This window comes from Rhinolophus ferrumequinum, chromosome 6 (assembly GCF_004115265.2).
Source record: "Rhinolophus ferrumequinum isolate MPI-CBG mRhiFer1 chromosome 6, mRhiFer1_v1.p, whole genome shotgun sequence".
NCBI lineage: Eukaryota > Metazoa > Chordata > Mammalia > Chiroptera > Rhinolophidae > Rhinolophus > Rhinolophus ferrumequinum.
Window position 1 is genome coordinate 43,618,008 of NC_046289.1, and position 21,036 is coordinate 43,639,043.

Here is a 21,036-nt window from a genome sequence, read left to right on the forward strand (position 1 = left end):
ATATTTTATATTATATTACACTATAATATATTACGTAAGACCCGGTCTTATATAATAATTATATTATACCTAGTCTTATTTTAATGTAAGACCGGGTCTCATATTAATTTTTGCTCCAAAAGACGCATTAGAGCTGATGGTACGGTTAGGTCTTATTTTCAGGGAGACACGGTATGTTGGGTTAATGGACTCTAAGTACTCAAAATTTTAACATTTAAAAGAAAATTAATCATTCAAATATATGCCCTTAGTTTAGAAATTCCTATTCTCCTTGGTTAATGTTCTAAAACAATTATGCAGCCTCTAAATTACTCAGGTTCTAAAACTAGCTAGATATGGGAAGGACCCAATTAAAAAGCCCTACTAAAACCTGCTTTACAAAAACCTCCACTTGCCTCATTCTCATTTCAGCCAACACGTATAAGGCATCTATTCTATCCTAGTACTGTGCTGGGTACACTAGAAAACACAATGGACTCTGCTTGACCTTGAGAAATAACACTGCCTGGGGGAAAACATACAGTGAAACGAAGGGGTACCGTGAAGAGCTCTGGCCTTGCCACTGAATGGCCACAGGAATGTGAGTCCTAGCTTTCTCCAGTGGTAAAACAGGCTTAACATTATACCAGTAATTAAAACATACACTACGATAAAAGAGGAAACATTTCAAAACTTTAAAAAAATCATTGTATGCAAGATAATATAAGATATAATAAAAAGTCATATTCATGAGACAACTAGAGACTAGAAGGAAACAGGAGCATCCTGTGCATCATAATATAACACAGAATTTCTCAAAGTTAATTCAACACAACCCTAATTCTATGAGATGTTTATAGGTATATCTCAAAAAAAGAATACTATGACCAAGTAAGCATAAGAAGCACAGGGCTCAATGATTTTTCTGTTACTAGCACTACCACTACTGGCAGCTAACATTTGATGTCAGTCACAGTGGTAAGCCTTTTCTATGAAACATGTCATTTAACCTCACAACTTTATGAGACAGATATTATTATCCCCATTTTACACCTGGTGAAACTGAGGCACAAGACATTATATAACTTTCCCAAGGTCACACAGCTATTAGTGACAGATGCTGGATACAAACTCAGAGCCCCCACGCTTACCCACAACACAGACTACTTTCTCAAAGTTTTTGAAATTGATGGCGACTCTGTCAGAGGAGAATAAAACATGCATCTTTCCTGAATTAATTTTTTTGGGAGCAACTTGTAGCACTTTGAGAAATGGGGCAATAATGAAAGTGCATTCATTTCCTTTTGTTAAATTATTCTTCCTTCTAGGCTTGGGCTATCCATTAGTCTAAGGTATTTCCTTCACGATCAATCCATGTCATCCAAATTAGTAATCCAAGAAACACCAACTTAAAATGATCAGCCTAGATTACTATCATAATACAGAGGAGCTCAGCAGGGGACACAGAATCCACATTTGGTTTAAATATCTGGGCGCAGAACTTCATACTGCATTAACCAGGGAGAACATCGTGAGGTAAGGGGTGAAAATGTGATCAACTATTAAATAACATACATTGCAGGTTATCCCTTGAAAATCACAACATCCCATCAAGTGGAGCAAATAAGACCAAAATATTAAATTTTTGCTTTGCATTTGTTAGCTTTATTATATTTTATAAGAAAAAAATTAAATAGGCCCATTAAACAGTTTTGTTACCAATGAGTGGATTTTCCAATATTTTCTTCATCTAGTTTATGTAGCATAGCCTGTAATGTAATCATTTTGTTTGAAAAAAAGTCACAATTTTTATAGTCAACACCATTAAGGTAAAGTTAGTGTAGGAGAAAGTCAATCGTAACACATCAAACACTTAGTTTTATAGAGACTTTAGTAAAGTGGATTTTCATTTCTTGAAGATCATGCCATTTCTCTGTGCTGAACTAAAAGCCAGGGACATAAGAACAACATACATTGAAGCCCAGGCAGACATGAAGGCCAACGATCAATGACAAATGGTTCTGCAATTTGGTATCTTCATATTCTCTCCCATTAAGAATCACCTAGGCAATAGGACAAACGAAATGCCTTCTTTTGATAAGAAATGTACTATGTAAAATAAAATACTAAAATGATCATGATACTGCCACTCATCCTCCATAAACCACTGTCAAAAACATACTAAATCTTACAACATGCATTTTGAGCCTAAATGGTAGCTAAATGAACTCTTAGGATAAGCTGCTAATGTCACCGCAGCGTTCTAGCAAATTAAAGAATTTGTGCTAAGGACATGTGGGATGATGTTCCCTTGGATATTATGGCTCTAATAAAAGGAGAAGTTCCACCCATGCTTCTTGCTAAAAACAACATTAACCAGGCAAATGGAGAGTTATTATTTAATGGGTACAGGGTTTCAGGTTTGCAAGGTGACAAGAGTTATGGAGATGGATGGTGTTGATAGTTGCACAACAATGTGAATATACTTAATACCACTGAACTGTAGACTTAAACATGATTGAGATGGTAATTTTATGTTATATATATTTTATCACAATTAAAAATATTTTTAAAAATACTAACATAATTTTGTTGTAATTTTTCCTTGCTGGGTGGGCATGTTACTTCCACTTCACTGTATCTCCCTCCCTCCTTTTTTAATAAACCTCTGTTTTAAGATAAAAGATTAGAATTTTAACGTATAGGATATTATTTCTAATAAAAATTATCTTTTTTTTTTTTGGGTGGTCTTATGTTTTCTCCCTTCTAGAATAAAACAGAATAGTAAATTCATAATAGGCCTTCAATTAAAAAATACAACCATGCTTGAGAGTTAAACATTTGGTGAAATCGCACAAATAAGAAGTGGGCTGGGAGTCCAAAGAAATGTTTTTGGATTTCATTTGAAGCCAATAAAAAGAATCCAAAGAATTGCTAAAAATCTTTCCTGTATTATTTTATCTGGCTATCAGAATAAAAGCATTAAGAAGAAAGGTTGAAGCTTTGAAAACTGCTCTCTCTAGGGAACTCAATAGAAGCAAACTGGAGTATACATGTGTCTTCTTCTTTCCTTTCTAAGGGTACCTGCACCCATAAACCTTCAGAACAGGTGAGAGTAAGGCGGAGAAGACTAAGATGAAGAGACGCTATTTAGACAGTACTGGGGGCTGCACGGGTAGGAAAGCTGGGATGATGCAGAGAAGGCCAACAGGAGCTTCCCACTCGTTAGACACATTAGGCTCAACTATTTTAAGGGTAAGGCCCAAGGACTGTAAGAAACATGTCATCACTAAATTCTCTGAATTATCAGTGGAAGCACTTAACATTCACACCTGCTAGTCACAGTACCCAGTCATCTGTAGGAAAAAATAATCCAAATATGCAAACATAAGTTCATAAAGAACTACATTCAGGAGAAAGAACTCACATCCTAGCTCTACCTGCAGAGAACACGGAAGCCCTGGGTAGGGGGCTGGAGCAGATGACTCTGAAGGACCGTCTAACGCAGAGAAATCTAATTCTATGCTAAGGCTGCATTTACATGTGGAGGTTGTTCTAGGATTTTAGGCTGTGACCCTTCATGGTCAAAGGACAATAGGGCAATTTTATCTGCATTCATGTGCTTAGTTAGAACTTAAAATTCTAAGAACACCAGTAATCAATTAGAAAATAAAATATTTCACACCTTTAAAAATATATATTCGAATCAATATTAAAATATCTAAGGTAAAAACACAATCATGTGACGCAGGGTTAGCATATGTATGGAAAACAGCTCTCTAGAGGAAAGCTTTATTACTCCCTCAGGGCTTTCTTACAGAGTATGGATTTTTTAATTCCTAGTGGAATATTTTTCATACACCATTGCAGACTATTAAGTACCAGATATTACATTATGTAGTTTAAACTTTGCACTACTGCATGAGAAAGACTTCCCTGTCGAGAGAACTATTTTTTATGGTTAGCATTTTTTAATATGAAAATGAACACTCCTTTAGGGTAAGATCACTGCTACCAGAATTTGGGGGAATTTTATAACTTAACATATTCATCAATGTGTAGAAATTCTCTCAGGGGAGTAGGGTGAGGAGAGAAGGAAATACAACAGGAAGAAGGCTTTTTAATAACTTATGTTGACACAGGGCAAAGCAATAGTATTTATAAGGTTTGTCTTCCACTGGGCATAGCTGTAAACAGGCAGGGGACTAACATAGGGTACTAGCAAGTTAAAAAAAAATCATGGTGTTAAAGAACAAAGGAAAAAATACATTAAACTTCAGGCCAGTTAAAGGTACACCTGCTAATGGTGGACTATTAACGGTTCACCCAGGAGAGATGCAGACCCAGAAATATTAAAAAGGCTATATAAATGCACTTTTCCAAGTAATTTCTGAGGAAATAAGTGCCTTGCAGAATTTTGGAGTCAAATGTGGAAATAAAATCTAAGCACTGATGGTCATTTAAAAATCTTTGCCATGGAGAACTGGGTTACCCACATGTGGCAAAAGTGGATAGAAAGTTTAAACAAAATTGACTACTCACTTGTAGACTGTGCCTCCGTTGCCATGACCAAGAGTGTCTCGATACCGTATGTCTTGTTCATTCATCTCCACAAGAAAGAAAGAAAAACAAAAAGGGTGTCATGCTGTGGACGGAAATGTCAAGGAAAAGCAACTCTGGGCCATAAACAACAAGCAGTCTGGGTCATTTCAAGTTCAGCTGCAAGAACGAGAAGATCAATACAACATTTGCTGTCCAATTTATAAAAGACGATACCAAGGGACAAAGTGATGGAAAGTTTAATGACAATTTGTTTGCCTGGGTCATTTCATTAAAGTTTGATAAAAGGTGTCAAAATGGAATGATATAACATAGCTCAAAAGGGTCAGGTCAGAGATACCGATAAGAACACAGTCTCCAGTACTGCATATAACCAATGCCAAACAGCACTGCACGGAACCAAAGTCAAACTTGGGAAGACAACACATGCACACAGACACACACCCAGTAATCTAATTCATGATTTGTAAATAAATCAGCCCCTGAAACCTCCTCAGGTGACCCTACAATTAACATTAAACAAACTGAATAATGTTAATGATTTTCCTAGAGTAGATATAGCTTTATTTTGGAAATGATAAATCAGTATACAGCAATAACTGTGATTGGGTAGAAATCATACTATGCTGATAGAACAGTACCAAATCAGTGCACTTTAAAATGCACATATAATCAAGTATTATAATGCGGAAAGGAAAATATATAAGCCTGTGATTCTTATAAACTAAAACCATTTTCATAATCTAATATAAAAAAGCATATGCATTTTCCCATGTTCTATAAAACTATTATACCACAAATACTACTCTCATTTGTATCGTGAATAGTAGTGATTTTAGTGTCCGCAAAATGTTTTAGAGTTTTAAAGAACTCCCTAAATAATTATTTATCAAATGACTTTAAGACTAGTTAGATTATATTTGATGCATTCAGTAATTTTCTACACACTGGTCCAGTTGCTTAAAAATTAACTGCCAACTTTGTTCACTAAGTGGCTTCAATAAAAGTGTTATTTTCCATATAGCTAAAGCTTGGGGAAAGCCATACAAAGCCCTGAAAAAAAATCAATTTCCAGCGAATTGTACTGCCTTGCGTGGGCAGAGAATGGATGGAGTTTTTAATTCAATATCACCTGGAAAAAAAATAGTTTGCTTTCAGACCATTATAGTATAGCTTTAACTATTTTGCTCTACTCTAAACTTCCAACAATTGAATAAAGCAAGGCTTCATTTATCAAGGGAAATATTTTTCTTCTATACATTTCTGAGGTTGAAGCTTCAGAGAGCTGTGATAATTAGGAATACAGGGCAGGTAACAAAAACAGCTTCCTTTCCAAGCTGTTTTGCCAATCCCTAACAGAATATTGACAGATTAATGTGCAAAGGCCAATTCTGCACCCAATTTAATTGTAGTACAACCAGATTAATGCAATTTGTGATTAGCTAATTACTATATTTAGGTTCAGTGGAGAAATGACAGACAAGTCTGAAAAACTGGCAACAATTTCCCTATTTCAGGGAAATTCTTCACTACCTATATATTACTAATACGGAAAAAAAAAATTTTAACCTGTATAAAAGATGTGGCATGAAAAGAAAACCTCATTATTCTGGACCAAGTAATAAATTTTAAGAAAGCATGAAAAAAAGCAGCACATAAAATAACTTGAGATGCTAAACTAGCACAGTTGCTATTGGGTTTACTTTGCTGGATGGGTATGAAGGACACGTACGTAAATAGCAGTATCTATTGGCGAGTACAAATAGGCTAATTCCTTTCAAACCTTTTTCTAGGTGTCTAAACATGACTCTAATAACCTAATTTGTACCATTAACTTGCCCAACAAGCTGCAGCCTCATCATGCCTCAAAGTGAATGTTCAGGAGAGAGCTACTTCACTGAAGTCCACAAGTTCTGAATTAGTGACACTGAGATATTAGAGCAGCAGGAAGTAGCTATGGAGCATACAGGAGCTGCGCTCTAGAGGGGCACAGTCTGTGGTCACATCCCCTCCACCCCCACCACTGCATCAGGGCCTTCCATGTAAGAGGACTAGTGGTATCCTCTCAGAAAAACATACACACTAAGACATGTTGATGTTACACCTTCCAACAATACACTGGGATAGACCTAGGACTTTGGAGGGCGGACTGGACATTGTGGTATTTTGTTGGAGAAAGAGAAGACAAAGGGCTAAGTATGGCATGTCTCTGAGCAGCTTCAACCATTATAATCCCAACATTATAGTCTTTTTACGTCTACTACCCACTAGGTAGAAAAGAGAAGTGGAGCAGCCACCCATCCAGCAATCCCAGCACTCCTGTCTAAGCAGGAGTGGTAGGCATCCAAAGAGTCAGAAGGTAGAGAATGCTGCATGGGTCGGTGTGTGTGTGTGTGTGTGTGTGTGTGTGTGTGTGTGTGTGTGTGTGTGTGTGTGTGTGTGTGTGTGTACTTGCACTCATGTGTGCCTGTGTGCACATACATATGCATAAGCACTATGTAAGCAGATTCAAGGATGGAAATTTGGAATCCCTCAGATAATAAGGAAGATGTAAGTGTCTCATAAAGATAAATGGTGTTGAAGAACAAGTTCTAGAACCATGTCGCTTAAAAAGACAGTATCCATTTAAAAAAAATGGTTCAAGCATTTCTATGGTGTTTTAAAGTTTTATAGACCTTTTCCTGGCATATGAACTCATCGATAGATTTTGATATTTAAAAGTGTAAGATTCTTTTTCTTATTTGAATTTTCTAATATTTACATGATATACAAATATTCACGTAAACAAAGTTTTACAAAGAAAACTATTAGAGCTGACCTCATGAATTGATCACAAAATTTTCAGAATTTCATATCTCTGATCAAAATGTGTTACTTTAATTGATCTCAACTATGAACAAAATCATTAAGGAGAACAACAAACAGTTAATAACATGTTTGCCTTCTTAGTTTAGATAAGCATATTAATCCAACTTCTCAAAATGAAACACAGGAAGAGTGCTCCTTCTGATACAAAAGTGGGGTTGAAAGCCAGAGTACAACATTTAATTATTATAGTTAGAATCGGTATCATAAAAATCACCGAATTTCACAGCATCTTAAGCATTTAGCCCAACTCACTTAGGTCATATAACTCGTCAACAACAACTAGTCAAGGCTAGAACTCATCTTTCAGTATCCGCTATCTTAGCAGGTGACCTCATGTGTAAGTACGGAGGAACATTCTCTCCATCCCTGGTGGCTGTCTCACAGGAAGAAAAGCAATCAACTGAAGGGCACTCACAAGTAAAAAGCAATTTCATTAGCTATGGTATTTGCTTTTAAGAAGGGACTTGTTTTTAAAATCACATAGCTTTTTATGTAGAAAAGAAGTGAAATAAAGTTTTTATTCAATAAAGTTAAATAAAATTTAAATATAACTCAGTTACCTTATTTTGACTTAAAAAAAAAAAAAAGAGCAAATAAAAGGCAGAACCACAGATGTGAGGATGGAGAAAGAAAAGGCCATGAGAGTTACAATTATGTGTCAACTGCCAAGACGGCAAATGACCTGGGAGAAATGACTGGTATTGGCTCTGCTCCTGCTGAAAGAGAGGCAAGGGCTGTGAAAGAAATGTAGACATGACAACCCAGGGCGGAAAGGGTGTGTTTGTGAGGGTAGAGGAGGGTGTCATATAGTTTAGACTTCCACACACAGTCTCATTTATGCTTTGGTTTCCGTATGGGACCTAAGATGAACCATAAGAATCTAAGATTTTATATACTGGTGATAATACAGTTTTTAAAGCTAATTTTACAGGAGAATACCTATTTTTCGTCCTCTTCCTTTCCCCCCCCCTAAACTTAAAAAGTTTTTCTAAAGGAATTTGAAGTTCTCAAAATACCAGCCAAACATTCAGCAGGGTCAGAATTAGTTCTAGATCTGTGACTTCTCAGCACATTTATACTTGATTTACCAGGAATAAAAAAATACCGTCAAAAAATCTAAAAAATAAAAAGAGGAAAAACAACTTTAGAGATGCAAAGGTCAACGTCACACATCCTTGGAATGTGCCATCCTTGGAATGACTGTGCCAACGTCACACATCCTTTAATTGGAATGACAATTCCTTTAAATTGACCCACTGGACCATTTTAATCAGTTTCAAATCAAGGGCCAATGTTAAAACAGATGATACTGCACTAAAAATGAAATGAAAAAAACACATCCAGAAAAACACATCAGTGGTACTGATTTATAGTTCTAAATAAAACATGCCAAAAATACCTTGATTATTTTTTTTTAAGCTGGAAAAAAGGAATCCTCCATCATAAAGCAATAACAAAAAAACACTGTAAACACTGTCTCCATTCCCAAGACCAAATGTTAAACTTTTTAAAAAAGTGCTTGATTTAATATATTAATGAAATTAATGGAAAAATGGAATGGAATTCAATTATAGATCAGCAAAGAAAATATTCTTTGTTTATTGTCTGCCTGGGTTAAGAAGAATCAGTATCTATCGCTTATAAATCATTAAAATAAAAATGCTCAATTAATCCTTATTTTATATGTAAAGGTCTGACAGAAACTAGTCCTATCACTAGAACTTTGCTTCACAAATCGAAGCAATAATGGTTTCAGAAAGCAGTCACACTCTATGAGCAGACAATTGGAGAGATTTAGTAAATCCCACTTTATAGAGCAGAGACTAATCGGAAAACACAAGCCAGTCAAATGTTTCTTATGAACTGTTGACACTATATCAATGCTGAATCAATTGGTGGCATTTACTCTGAGTGACAGAAAAGAAATAAATATTTATATCACATAACCTATATCAATGAACCCAGGCAGAAAGCTATTTCTAACCTGTCAATATTTGATTATCTTGAAGAATCATGTCCCTTTCTTTTAATGATTAATATGAATTCCTTATTAAATCTAAGTGGAGGCCAGTGGAAAGGCAAATCATTATTAATGCTTGAGAGCATAAACCACTAAAACAAAAAACTATGCTCAAGTGTTAAAGTATTGTTAAATGTGACTTACATCTTCCATATCAAGTGGTGTCAGTGTTCAATCCAGAAATTTATTGACGCCCACAACTGAGCACATTACCTTACTGCAATGTAATCTCACTCACTCCTTAGTTACTCTACAGCACCAAGGAATTGACGAATTAGTAGAAGGAAGCATTTTGAAGATTTCCAAAGGTGGAGCTGTTTTGTGTTGTTTGTTTTTGTGAATGAAAGCAAATATTTAAAAAAAGGCTAATTTTTAAAAGAAAAAAAATGCCATACTGTTTAATGTGTGTGTGGGGGGGTAGGGGCAAGGGGTGTTACCATATTCCCAAGGGAAAGCAATAAATATCCTTAAGTGTCAAAAACCACTGCCATGACAATCTTCCACCGCAGAGAACCTCATAACTGAGACCACTAAGATATTTATGGTACTAGGTTTGTTGTCAAAACATTAGGAACATTTCAGAATCTTTACTCTCGCAGTAGAAATAAACTGCTTTTCATTTTTGAAAGAGGAATGTATGACAGGTTACTTTCCATTGCCTGGGTTGAACAAATGTAGTTAAAGCTTCTTAATTTATGTCAATTTTGAAACATCTTTCCCAGCTGAAGAACATAAATGACACATACATAAATTACATAAATTACAATTAGTAACTTAATGTTGAAGATACATAAATATCCTAGGCTCGATATTTCTGCTTTTACTCAGGTTTGTTTCGTACTGATTCTGAACACATACAAGGCATGGGGGGGACATATGCGCACATGTGGACGTCAATCTAAACAAACCTTTGGCTGCTTAAAGTGAAAAGTATTAGATGCATACGATCTAAAACTCTGAGGCCATCAAGATTACACGTACAGCACCCGATTCTCCTTAGTGGTATACGCAATGTTTAAGGACTATAATTCACACATTCTGGATGACGATCAGATGTTAGAACCAGACCAACTTACTTTTTCTAACTGTATTCAAGGGATTGTGTGCTAAATAAGTACGGCTTCCAGAAGCACTACCATACAGTCACCATTTTAAGGTACAAACATCTATCAGGCCACAAAGTTACAGGTGATATTAAAGGACAAGCATGAGGAGCCAGCTTTGTCTTCTTGACATGCTCCCCTACAAGCACTTGATTCATGAAATGCCAATGAGGCTTGGAGAGGTCAGCGTGTGGAGGCACTGAATAAGCATCTGAGATAATTAAGATTTCAGCCTTCGAAACATGGACGGGAAGTGAACAGCAGTTAAGAAAATCAATAAGAGTCTTTTATTTGCAGTGACACAGATGTCTCAGTCAATAGAGCCTAATAGGCAGGCTTAATCGCAATGGACAGGCGCCTGCCTCCGAGGTTATCAAAGGGCTTCCTCTATAACAAACATTAAAACACATTTATGTTGCTATTGAGGAATCGAGGACCCTGTAGGTAGCTTAATTTACCAGTGTATGTGTAAAAGCACTATACTATTTCAGATGTGTCCATTTACTTGAATCAAAATTAGTGAGAAATAACTGGCCTGCAGGCCCGTTTGTTCCTCACTAGCTGGGTTAGGTCATGCAGCTTTAGATGGCCAGTCAACCAGGCAAACCAGGGCTCCTAAAACCCAGGAATTTTAAATGCCAAAGATCTGCTGTTACTGTTTGCCTGAAAAGCCAGTGTTAGTTTCAGGACAAAAGAACTCTGCTAAGGTGAGAAAGTAACAGTTGTTTTTTTTTTTTCTTCCTAAAGATAATGAAAGAAACAGTCACCTCAGGATACAGGGCCATTTCGACAACCCATGGGCTGACACACTTGTTCAGAACTGATTAACTTTTTTTAAACTGAGATGGCAGCAGGGTGTGTGCATGGTACTTCAATCTGCTGGGAGTGAAACCCATTAGCACAGTTTGAAAAACGTGCTGCAAATTGTTCTGCCAATCAAATTAAGCCATGTAATTCATTTATGACAAGAAGACATTCACAGACTCTTTATCTGCTTATTAAGTTTATGGATACAAAAACTAGACAGTAATAAGTTACTACTATCAGAAATATCAATATGCAGTGACACCTACCTGGCCATTGGCCAATATTTTTTTCAGTTCCGCAGAAGACTTCTTCAAGCTGGAAAGGGAAGACATAGTTTTTAATGACAAGATCATCAACACCTTTGAACACCACTGGAAATTCCAGACTAAAACACACCTTTATTTTAGGTATAGACATGGACGACATTCTTCACATCCTTCTCCCTGTATAATATTTTTTCAAAAGTAACTGGCCAAATGGCAAAGGTATTAATAAAGAGACTAAAACTCCATTAATAATTTAAAGCAATGAAGAAGCCAATAGTCCAAATGAAGCTAGACTATTGCATGGACTACTTCAGTGACTTTTTTGGGCCGTTAGTTCTGCTGTCTTTGGGTAGCCTCTCAGTGGCTAGTTTATGTGGACTCTTCATCTACTAAATGCAAAGCACTTAACAATGCACTCTTAGAACGTTCACAGCAAACGAAGATTACAAAACTTCAAGAGATAAAAAAAATCCTGATCTTTTACTAAAGAGTTACAATTCAGCTTCCTGGGAAGCAGATGTGTAGGAGAAATAAATCCTGGTACTCACTAGCCATGAGCTCTGGGACAAGTTACTAATCATATTCTCTGAACCACGAGTTCCTCTTTCTATAAAATGTGGAAAACATCAACTTTGTAAGGCAACCAAGAAAATTAAATATTACAAAAAACCCTAGCTTTTTATAGGGCTACTATGTATCTTGCACATAGTAGGTGTTAAATTGCAGCTGCCTTCTCTTCCTAAATAAATTGCAGCTGCCTTCTCTTCCCTCTCCTATAGGTATGAGACACAGCTTCCAGAATTATTTAAGGAACATGAAAATGTTCTTTTCTGGAAATACATGACTATGCAAACATTCATGGCTCAGAGACGCTCTGAAGTCCTTCTAGCTTTATAATCAGTTATACCTGTATACTTCTGTCCAGTTAGTAGAGGGGTGTATAAAACAGTACCTCCACCCATCAAAGTTCTAATTTGAAATTTAAAGCTTGTTAGCTTTATTCTTTATCTGCTCTGACACTCTACCCATCTACCAAATTAACTCTCTTCCCTGCGTTACTCATTTGTGTAGATGTCTTTCATTCCATCACACCCTCCCTGAGATTGGAAGCTCCCTGAGAACGCAGACCACATTTTACCTACCTACATATTCCATTCTCTTCCCAGCCCTGAACCTAGCCCAGTGCCTTGGCATGTGTTAAGTGTCTGAACAATGGTGGTCGTTGTTCTGGTTATTATGTGGTGGTAACAGACAGACACACACACACACACAAACACATACACACTCATTTAATAAGTTATATTTGAGAAAATCTCAGACTTCAAGTTTGACCACACTCATCTTTCCAAGTTATAATTATTCTTTTTTTTCTAAATACGTCCTAAAATTCATATGCATGTACGGCCAAATGCAGACTATGGAGCCTTAGTGCCAACTTTCCCCAGATTTTATAAAACATGTCGTTAACCAAGTGTTCTAAACTTTAATACTGTCCTCCCAAGTCTAAGAATACATGAACTGAAGTGGCAGTTAAGAATTTTATAGAATGGGACTAAAGCTGAAACATACACCAAAAAAGTAAACAACTGCTTAAAATCAGTCCAGTGAAAAAACAACCAATAGCAGCTATCATTTATTGAATGATGACCATATGCCAGGCACAGTGCTAAATGTTGCTACTTGTTATCCTGATTTAATCCTCACATAGTTATTTCTAATTTATAAAGGAAACTAAGGTACAGACCTTGTTCAAAGTCTATTTCTCTTAACACACACTTTTTTCCCCTGAGAAACATTCAGATCCTTCTATTGCCACAGATGACACCCAATTTAATAGTTGCAATTATTGTAAAAACAGAAATAACCAAACAATGCCCAGGCAATGTTTCTCAACAGATATTCTATCATGTCATACAACTTGAAATAATAACATTTTGATTCATTGCATTTACAAAACACCTTTCATCCAAGAAGCAAAACGTGATTCCTTAATACAGCTTCATCAATCTTCTAACACCAGAGGTAGATAGATGGAAAGTTTAATCATCCTTATTTTACAGAAAGAGAAAGCCAAGATGTTTAGGAAAGGCCTTGCCTTGGCAGTGGAACTTGAATTCAGTAATTATGGCCTAGGAATACTATGTGGTCAGTTTAATAAACAGTCATCCACCTACAGCAAAGACCTCATGCTTTGAGAGTAACAGAGGAAAAAGCTGATTTATTTCATTCATTAGGCCACTATCTTGCTACCAACTTGGTCTAGTAAAAAAATACATCTATATATCTTGGCACTTTCTTTGTGCCCCAGTTTACTCAATATTTTGTTTATCTGCATGGTCACAGTGACTTCAGCTATCCAAAAATCACTTTTAAAACCTTTTAAAATTTAAATGTGACACAACTGTAACCTGGGTATGACACTTTAAGGACATTGAGACATCCAAAGAAGAGCAAAAGGGTGACAGGACTAGAAATGATGTTGTATCAGAAAAGTTGAGTGAGTTGGGTGAAGTTAATCCAGAGACAAGACTACAAGGGAATATAAATTAGTTAATTCATCTGTTCATGCGTTATCTCCTATATGTCAAGCATCATGCCGGGAACTGGGAATTCAACAATGAATATGTTGTAGTCACTGCCCTCAAAGAGCACAGAATCTATCGGGGACAGAGGCAATTATAACACAACATGTTAACTGCTATAATAAAGCAAGCACAGGGGGATTATGGGAATTCATAGAAGGGGTACCTGGTATAGATGGGAAGTAGGTAATAAGCAGGGATAGTTTACAGAAGAAGATAATAGCTTTGTCCCTCAAAGATGACCAAGGTAGCCAGACTGAAGGCAGAAGAGGGGATTAGCAAGGAGGAAAGCAGGAAAGAGGCAGTAGCAGATGTGAAGGCCCAGTAGTGAGAGGAAACATGACTCATTAAGGGCACTACACGTTCATCAGTGGACCTGGAATGTCAGGTTAGAAGGGGTGGAGTGGCAGGCCAGGGGCCTGGAGGGGACAGAGGACCCACATGTGAAAGGCCATTGTTCACCTGCTGTCGAGGGTACACTCCGTTCTGAAGGTTGTGAGAAGTAGTAAAAGGGGAACGATGGGCTCAGAACTCAGCATTAGCAAGATCAGTCTGGTTGCAGTGTGGAGGAGAGACTGCAGCGGGGCAAGAGGGAGGGAGGAAACTATTAGGACGCTGTTAGCAGTAATCCAGAGCTTCGGTGACCTTTGCAGCAACACAAGCGCCAGAAAGCAGACAGATTCCAGAGTGGTTCAGAAGGTAGACCTTACAAATGTCGGGACTGACTGGATGTGCAGCTGAGGGAGGCCCAGGAGGCCAGTTATCTGGAGTAAGCAAGTGGGTGGATATGGGAGAATTAACTGAGACAGGCCATCTAGGAGAAATAGTATGTTTGGAGGGAAGAGGATAAGAAGAGAGAACAGCTCTGTTTGCTCAGCCAAATCTTTATGAGTGGGTGCTGAAGGGAGACAAATCTCAGCTCGTGAAAAAGAACTGAGATTTTGCTACCTGCAAACAGAAGGTGCCGCCTTAACCAACCCAGTGCATCCCTGCCAGAGAGACGCTCAGGGAGAGCATGGCTGGCCATCTAGCAAGGAGTGGGGAGGCAAGCATCCAAGGAGAGCAGGATAGATTACTGCCACTCCTTCCCACTCTCCACACCAGAGGCAAGGAGTCTTTTATGAACACAGAGCTGGCCATAACACTCTCTTGCTGAAAGTTGTCTAACGGCTCACCTACACTCTGAGGAAAATTCAAACACAAGGCCCTGCATGGTCTACCTCCTTTTCTCCTATCTCTCCTATTGCTCTCCTCCCCTTTCTCCTACCTTCCCCCAACTCAGCACTGCTCTCTGTGCTCCAGCCAAACTGGCCTACTTACAAATACGCTGAGCTACTTTTCCACCCCAGTGCCTTCACATATGCTCCCCGCTCCCTCTGAAATGCCCTTCTCTGGCTTGTCCTTCAGGCCTAGATGGAATGCCACTCTCCCCCCCAAGTCTTCTCTGAGCACCCAGTCTAAGCCTAAACATATTCCTGCCTAGTGTGCTCTCTTCAAAACCTGCTTATTTTCTTCATAACACTAATTATAAAGTATAATTACTTGTATATTTGGGGTCTTTTTTTGTCTGTGTGCCTATTAGATAGCAAGCTCCAAAGGACAAAGACCGCGTTATACTCCTACTGCGTAGAACAACACCTAATGAATTCGGAGGCTCTCAATAAATACTTTTGATTGGTGATCAACACAGGGCACAGAACATGGCCAACCCAGGGGAACATATTAAAATCACTTGTAGGACTTTTTCAAATTGCATTCCTCCCCTAACGGAAATCACTGCTGAAACAAACCACCATTACTATTTGGGAGGCTGTCACAGCCTAAGGGAAGATACTCCAACGAAAGGCTGAGAATGACCAGATTAGATAGTCTCTGGCCAACAGTAAAATTTTATAGTACTCTATGAATATAAATGATAATTTCTTTAAAAAATCAAGCTAATTCACTCATGTTGTTAAAACTAAATCTGAGAGAACTGAAAAGATATCCTGCTTCTTCTCTGTCTTACCATCTTTTTCAACTCTATTCTCTCTTTATATCATGATAAACTTTGACCTAAAACACTAGGCAAAGTCCTGGTTTTTCCTCAAGGCTCACTGCCAGTCTGTCTGAGCAACATCTTCTCTGGAAGTAGGGGTAATAATTAACCACCCTGCCCGCTTTCAGGTAGATGCGGGTAACAAGTGCCCCTCGATCCCTGTACCTCCGCTCAGCTGGGCCATGGCTCACATGCTCAACGAGCAGGAAGAGAGAAGCTATTAATATGAAGCACGGGCTGGCAGGGCCAAGCCCTTGGATGAGAACTAAAAGACCTACCCCTCGTGACCACAAGACAGACGATCCATTGGTGACTAATCAGGCTGGATTATAAAGACAGAATAAATTGTTTAAAAAGGAAACACACTTTAAGACTAATGTGTTCACATCGGGAAAGGTGGTGGATAGATATACTGACACCATAATAAAGCAATCAAGGAAGTGACTTTTAGGGAGGGGACCGGAGAGTACAGAGAGAGTCAGAAGGAGACTTTAAATTATCTACAGTAAAGTCCTTGATAAAAGACTCAAGATTCGGGCTTAAGAGGGGAAGAAGAGGTATGGAAGGGAAAGTAGAAGCCTAAACTACATTTCAGCGGATAAAGGGCTGTGTGCAAATACTGGCTACAGTCTTACTCGCAGAAACACCTGGGCACAGAATAGAGGCATTTCTGGTTTGAGGTTGGCTTTTCAGTCACTAAGGTGAATACATACACGACAGCAATCACCTTCACAGGGTCAGCTTCAAGTGCAGGCATACCTCATTTTATTGCACTCTGCTTTATTGCACTTCACAAATACTGTGTTTTTTGTTTTATGAATTTAAGGTTTGTGACAACCCTGCATCAAGCATATCTTTCAGCGCCATTTTTCCAACAGCATTTGCTCACTTTGTGTCTCAGTGTCACATTTTGGTAATTCTTGCAATATTTTAAATATTTTCATTATTATTGTATTGTTATGGTGATTTGTGATCAGTGATCTTTGATGTTACTATTGTAACTTGTTCTGGAGCACCACGAATTGTGCCTATGTAAGACAGCAAACTTAACCGATAAATGTCTGTGTTCTGACTGCTCTACTGACTAGCCATTCCCGTCTCTCCCCCTCTCCTCCAGCCTCCCTATTCCCTAACACACAATACTGAAGTTCGGCCAATTAATAACCCTACAAGTGTTCAAGAGCTAGCTAGAGAGGGGATGTCAATGCATGGCTTCAAAGCTTCAAAGCATCGGCTGACTCTCTTATTAGAGGCTAACACAACTGGTGACTTCAAATTGAAGCCAGTGCTCATTTACCATTCTGAAAATCCTAGTGCCTTAAGAATCATGCTAAATCAACTCTGCCTCTGCTCCATAAGTGCAACAAAGCCTGAACAACAGCACATGTGTTTACAACATAGTTTACTGAATATTTTAAGCCCACTGTTGAGACCTACTACTCAGAAAAAAAGATTTCTTTCCAAATATTACTGCTCATTGACAATGCTCCTGGTTACCCAAGAGCTCTGATAAAGATGTACAATGAAACTGTTGTTTTCAGGTCTGCTAAGCCAACATCCAGTCTGTAGCCTAGGGACCAAGGAGTAATTTAAGTCTTATTATATAAGAACTACATTTTGTAAGGCTATAGCTGCCACAGATAGTGACTCCTCTGACGGATCTGGGAAAGTAAATTGAAAACCTTCTGGAAAGAATTCACCATTCTAGATGCCATTAAGAACATTCATGATTCATGGGAAGAGGTCAAATATCAACATTAACAGGAATTTGGAAGAAGGTGAAACCAACCCTCATGGGTGACTTTTAGGGGTTCAGTGGAGGAAGTAACTGCAGATGTGGTGGAAAAAGCAAGAGAACTAGAATTAGAAGTGGAGCCTGAAGATGTGACTGAATTACTGCAATCTCATGAAAAAAACGTTGATGGATGAGGAGTTGCTTCTTATGAATGAGCAAAGGAAGTGGTTTCTTGAGATGGAATCTACTCCTGGTGAAGATGATATGAAGATTATTAAAATGACAACAAAGGATTTAGAATACTACACAAACTCAGATGATAAAGCAGTAGCAGGATTTGACAGGATTGATTCAAATTTTGAAAGAAGTTCTACTGTGAATAAAATGCTATCGAACAGCTATCCAACAGAGAAATCACCCATGAGAGGAAAAGTAAATCGATGTAGCACACTTCATTGTTGTCTTATTTTAAGAAATCGTCACAGCCACTCCAAATGTTAGCACTCACCACCTTGATCAGTCAGCAGCCATCAACATGGAGGCAAGATCCTCCACCAGCAAAAAGATTATGACTTGCTGAAGGCTCAGATGACGGTTAGCATTTTTCAGCAATAGTTTTTAATTAAGGTATGTATTTTGTGAGGCACAATGCTATTGCACACTTAAGAGACTATAGTATAGTGTAAACATAACTTTTATATGCACTGGGACACGAAGAAATTTGTGTGACTCGCTTTATTGCGATACTTGCTTTATTGCGATACTTGCTTTATTGGGGTGGTCTGGAATAGAACCCGCAATATCCCTGAGGTATGCTTGTACAGTAACATGATGTTTTCTAGCTTAATAATAGAATGTATAACCAAGATGACCTAGAATTCTATTAGCTTAAGCAAGTCGCCCTTTCTACTTGAGCACCTTGAGAGTTTGGGAGTAAGCTCTCAAGCCTGTCAGAAAAACACTTTGAAAAGATTCAAGTCTCTAGTACCTATCCCAGTGTGTGGCAACGTTAGCATGAATTAATGAAAATTATTTTCCTTCTAAATAGCTTCAGTCTCTTATGAAACCAAAGATACAAAAATGGGCAACATAGCTTGGTCAATTGAAATTTTACCACTTTACTCTCTCTTTGCCTCTTTCTGGTCAAGATGTCAGTAGATGGACAAGAAAAAAATTAGCATTCAACAATCTACAAACCAGATTATCAAGGCCTGAAATAATCAAAGGCACTGAAGTTTTTGTATAATTTGGAGACTGTAGGAAAACCATTCCACAGACCAAAATTAATACCTTAACATGTCGAATTTGATCTTTCGCTATGAGGTTCTTTCTCTTCAGTCGATACGTAGCTAGGGTTACCTAAATGGTCCAATTTCTTCTTACCACATACACATTTTTTTGGTCTTACAGAAAAGGGGTGTCATCCCACATGCTTCTTCCCCACCCCCAACTTTGTTGATAATCATGCTATGGGCACTTCAATTGCTCTCACCTATTGCTTGGAAGTGAATCTGAGGCTGCCGGGCTGCTGTGTTGAGAGGGTCCGGCCCGGGTATTCACCTAAAAATAAAGAAGAATCTTGATCAGTCTTGTGTTCTGAGGACACAGTTCTAATTAACCTATAATTTGCCACAAATTTCTCATTTCACTATGAAGGTTAATTAGCTTGTTGTTAGACCCACGGTTGGAGTCTATTCAGTATATAGGTTACAGAACTATACAACCTGTTTATTACATAACACTATTACTGTCATTATTCAAATACTTAAACAAACAGTGCTGAGAAAAAGGAGATATAAATAGGGAAAATTTTCAATTCATTGCCTAGAATTGAATTCCATTCTAGAGAAAAAATTTAATTCACTATTTTGTTGTATACACAAAAATGATATATTCAAAAAAGTACATTAAAAATACACTAAGGGATTAGTGGTAAACCTCAAGTTGTCATATCCTTCCAGCTCTAAAACCAAGCAGAACACGATAGAGTATTTTTTATTCACTGAAAAATGAGGTCCAAGTAATTAATTATAAAATGCTTGAATCTAATGTAATAGCCAGCTTTTATTTCAAATGTAAAGCCTTAAGCAGGAATCTAGAATTCAAAATGCACAGAACAATGAAAAGACATTAAATAGATATATGTTTCTAACATAAATATGTCAAAAGAAGAGGGCGGTATTCTGTGTGCAATATGCTTATGTGCTTAATTAATCACTGAAATGAAGTCTGTATTTTCACTCAAATAAATCTTTGTGGAGACCAGTAGCCAGGATCATTCTGAAGAAACAGACAAACAAAAAAATTCCAAATAATAAAATATACAGCAACAAAACCCCTGTATCCAAATATATACACATATTGAGCAAATACTACAGATGAATCCCCCTCCACCTCCCATTTTTTAAAAAGCCAAAAAAAAAAAGGATGGCTTGTCAGAGCTTGAGAAAGTGCAGTTTTATTTGACATTTCAATAAGTGGAACACAGCATTACAAATCCATCTAACTTTACTGAAACAATTATTGAAATTCGTACCTTCAGGCCATGTATGTTCCGTTCCCCAGGAGGCTTGCAGGCTGAAACAGTAATTGACTAAATTGTAGAACACATCAGGGCCATTTACAAATTTGCTCAAAATGAATCGTTTAAAAAGAAATGAGGGTGACACCAAAATTAGCAGAGAGAAATGATTGAAAAGTGGCTCCCAAGACCCAAAGTGGGAATTATGAACCAGGGTTTTAACTTGCAGGAGTGAGCATTTATAAATGCAAAGAGCTTTCTGACACCACCTCATATAAATTCCAATTTCTGCTTAAAACATAAAAAATCAAGTTAAATAAGCTAAAATGATTAGATTCCTTTCATAATTCAAATTTATGCAATCTTTCCTCATTCTATCACATTGTGTATCTGTTATCACTTAAACTACTTTGAAAATAGCTAGGTTTTTTAAGGGTGGGAAAGTGGAAGAAGGGTCTTTTAATACCCAACATACTGTTAGAGATTCTAAAATGGAATGAATATTCAAGTTTTAATAGTACTAGTTCGCACAGCAATAAGCATTCAAATTTATTAAA

At 37.5% G+C, this 21,036-nt stretch overlaps 1 protein-coding gene across 4 annotated transcripts in view; it reads right to left on the reverse strand.

Annotated features, from left to right (window-relative positions):
- MAP2K5 (mitogen-activated protein kinase kinase 5) overlaps nucleotides 1-21,036 on the reverse strand; it is a 228,706-nt gene that overhangs the window by 171,038 nt on the left and 36,632 nt on the right. For all 4 annotated transcript variants that reach the window (XM_033108520.1, XM_033108523.1, XM_033108521.1 and 1 more), the window contains 4 exons: nucleotides 20,495-20,535; nucleotides 19,451-19,518; nucleotides 11,604-11,652; nucleotides 4,522-4,586 (listed from right to left, as the gene is read on the reverse strand). In XM_033108520.1, coding sequence (XP_032964411.1) covers nucleotides 4,522-4,586; nucleotides 11,604-11,652; nucleotides 19,451-19,518; nucleotides 20,495-20,535 — 223 coding nt within the window. The remainder of the gene's footprint in view (nucleotides 1-4,521; nucleotides 4,587-11,603; nucleotides 11,653-19,450; nucleotides 19,519-20,494; nucleotides 20,536-21,036) is intronic.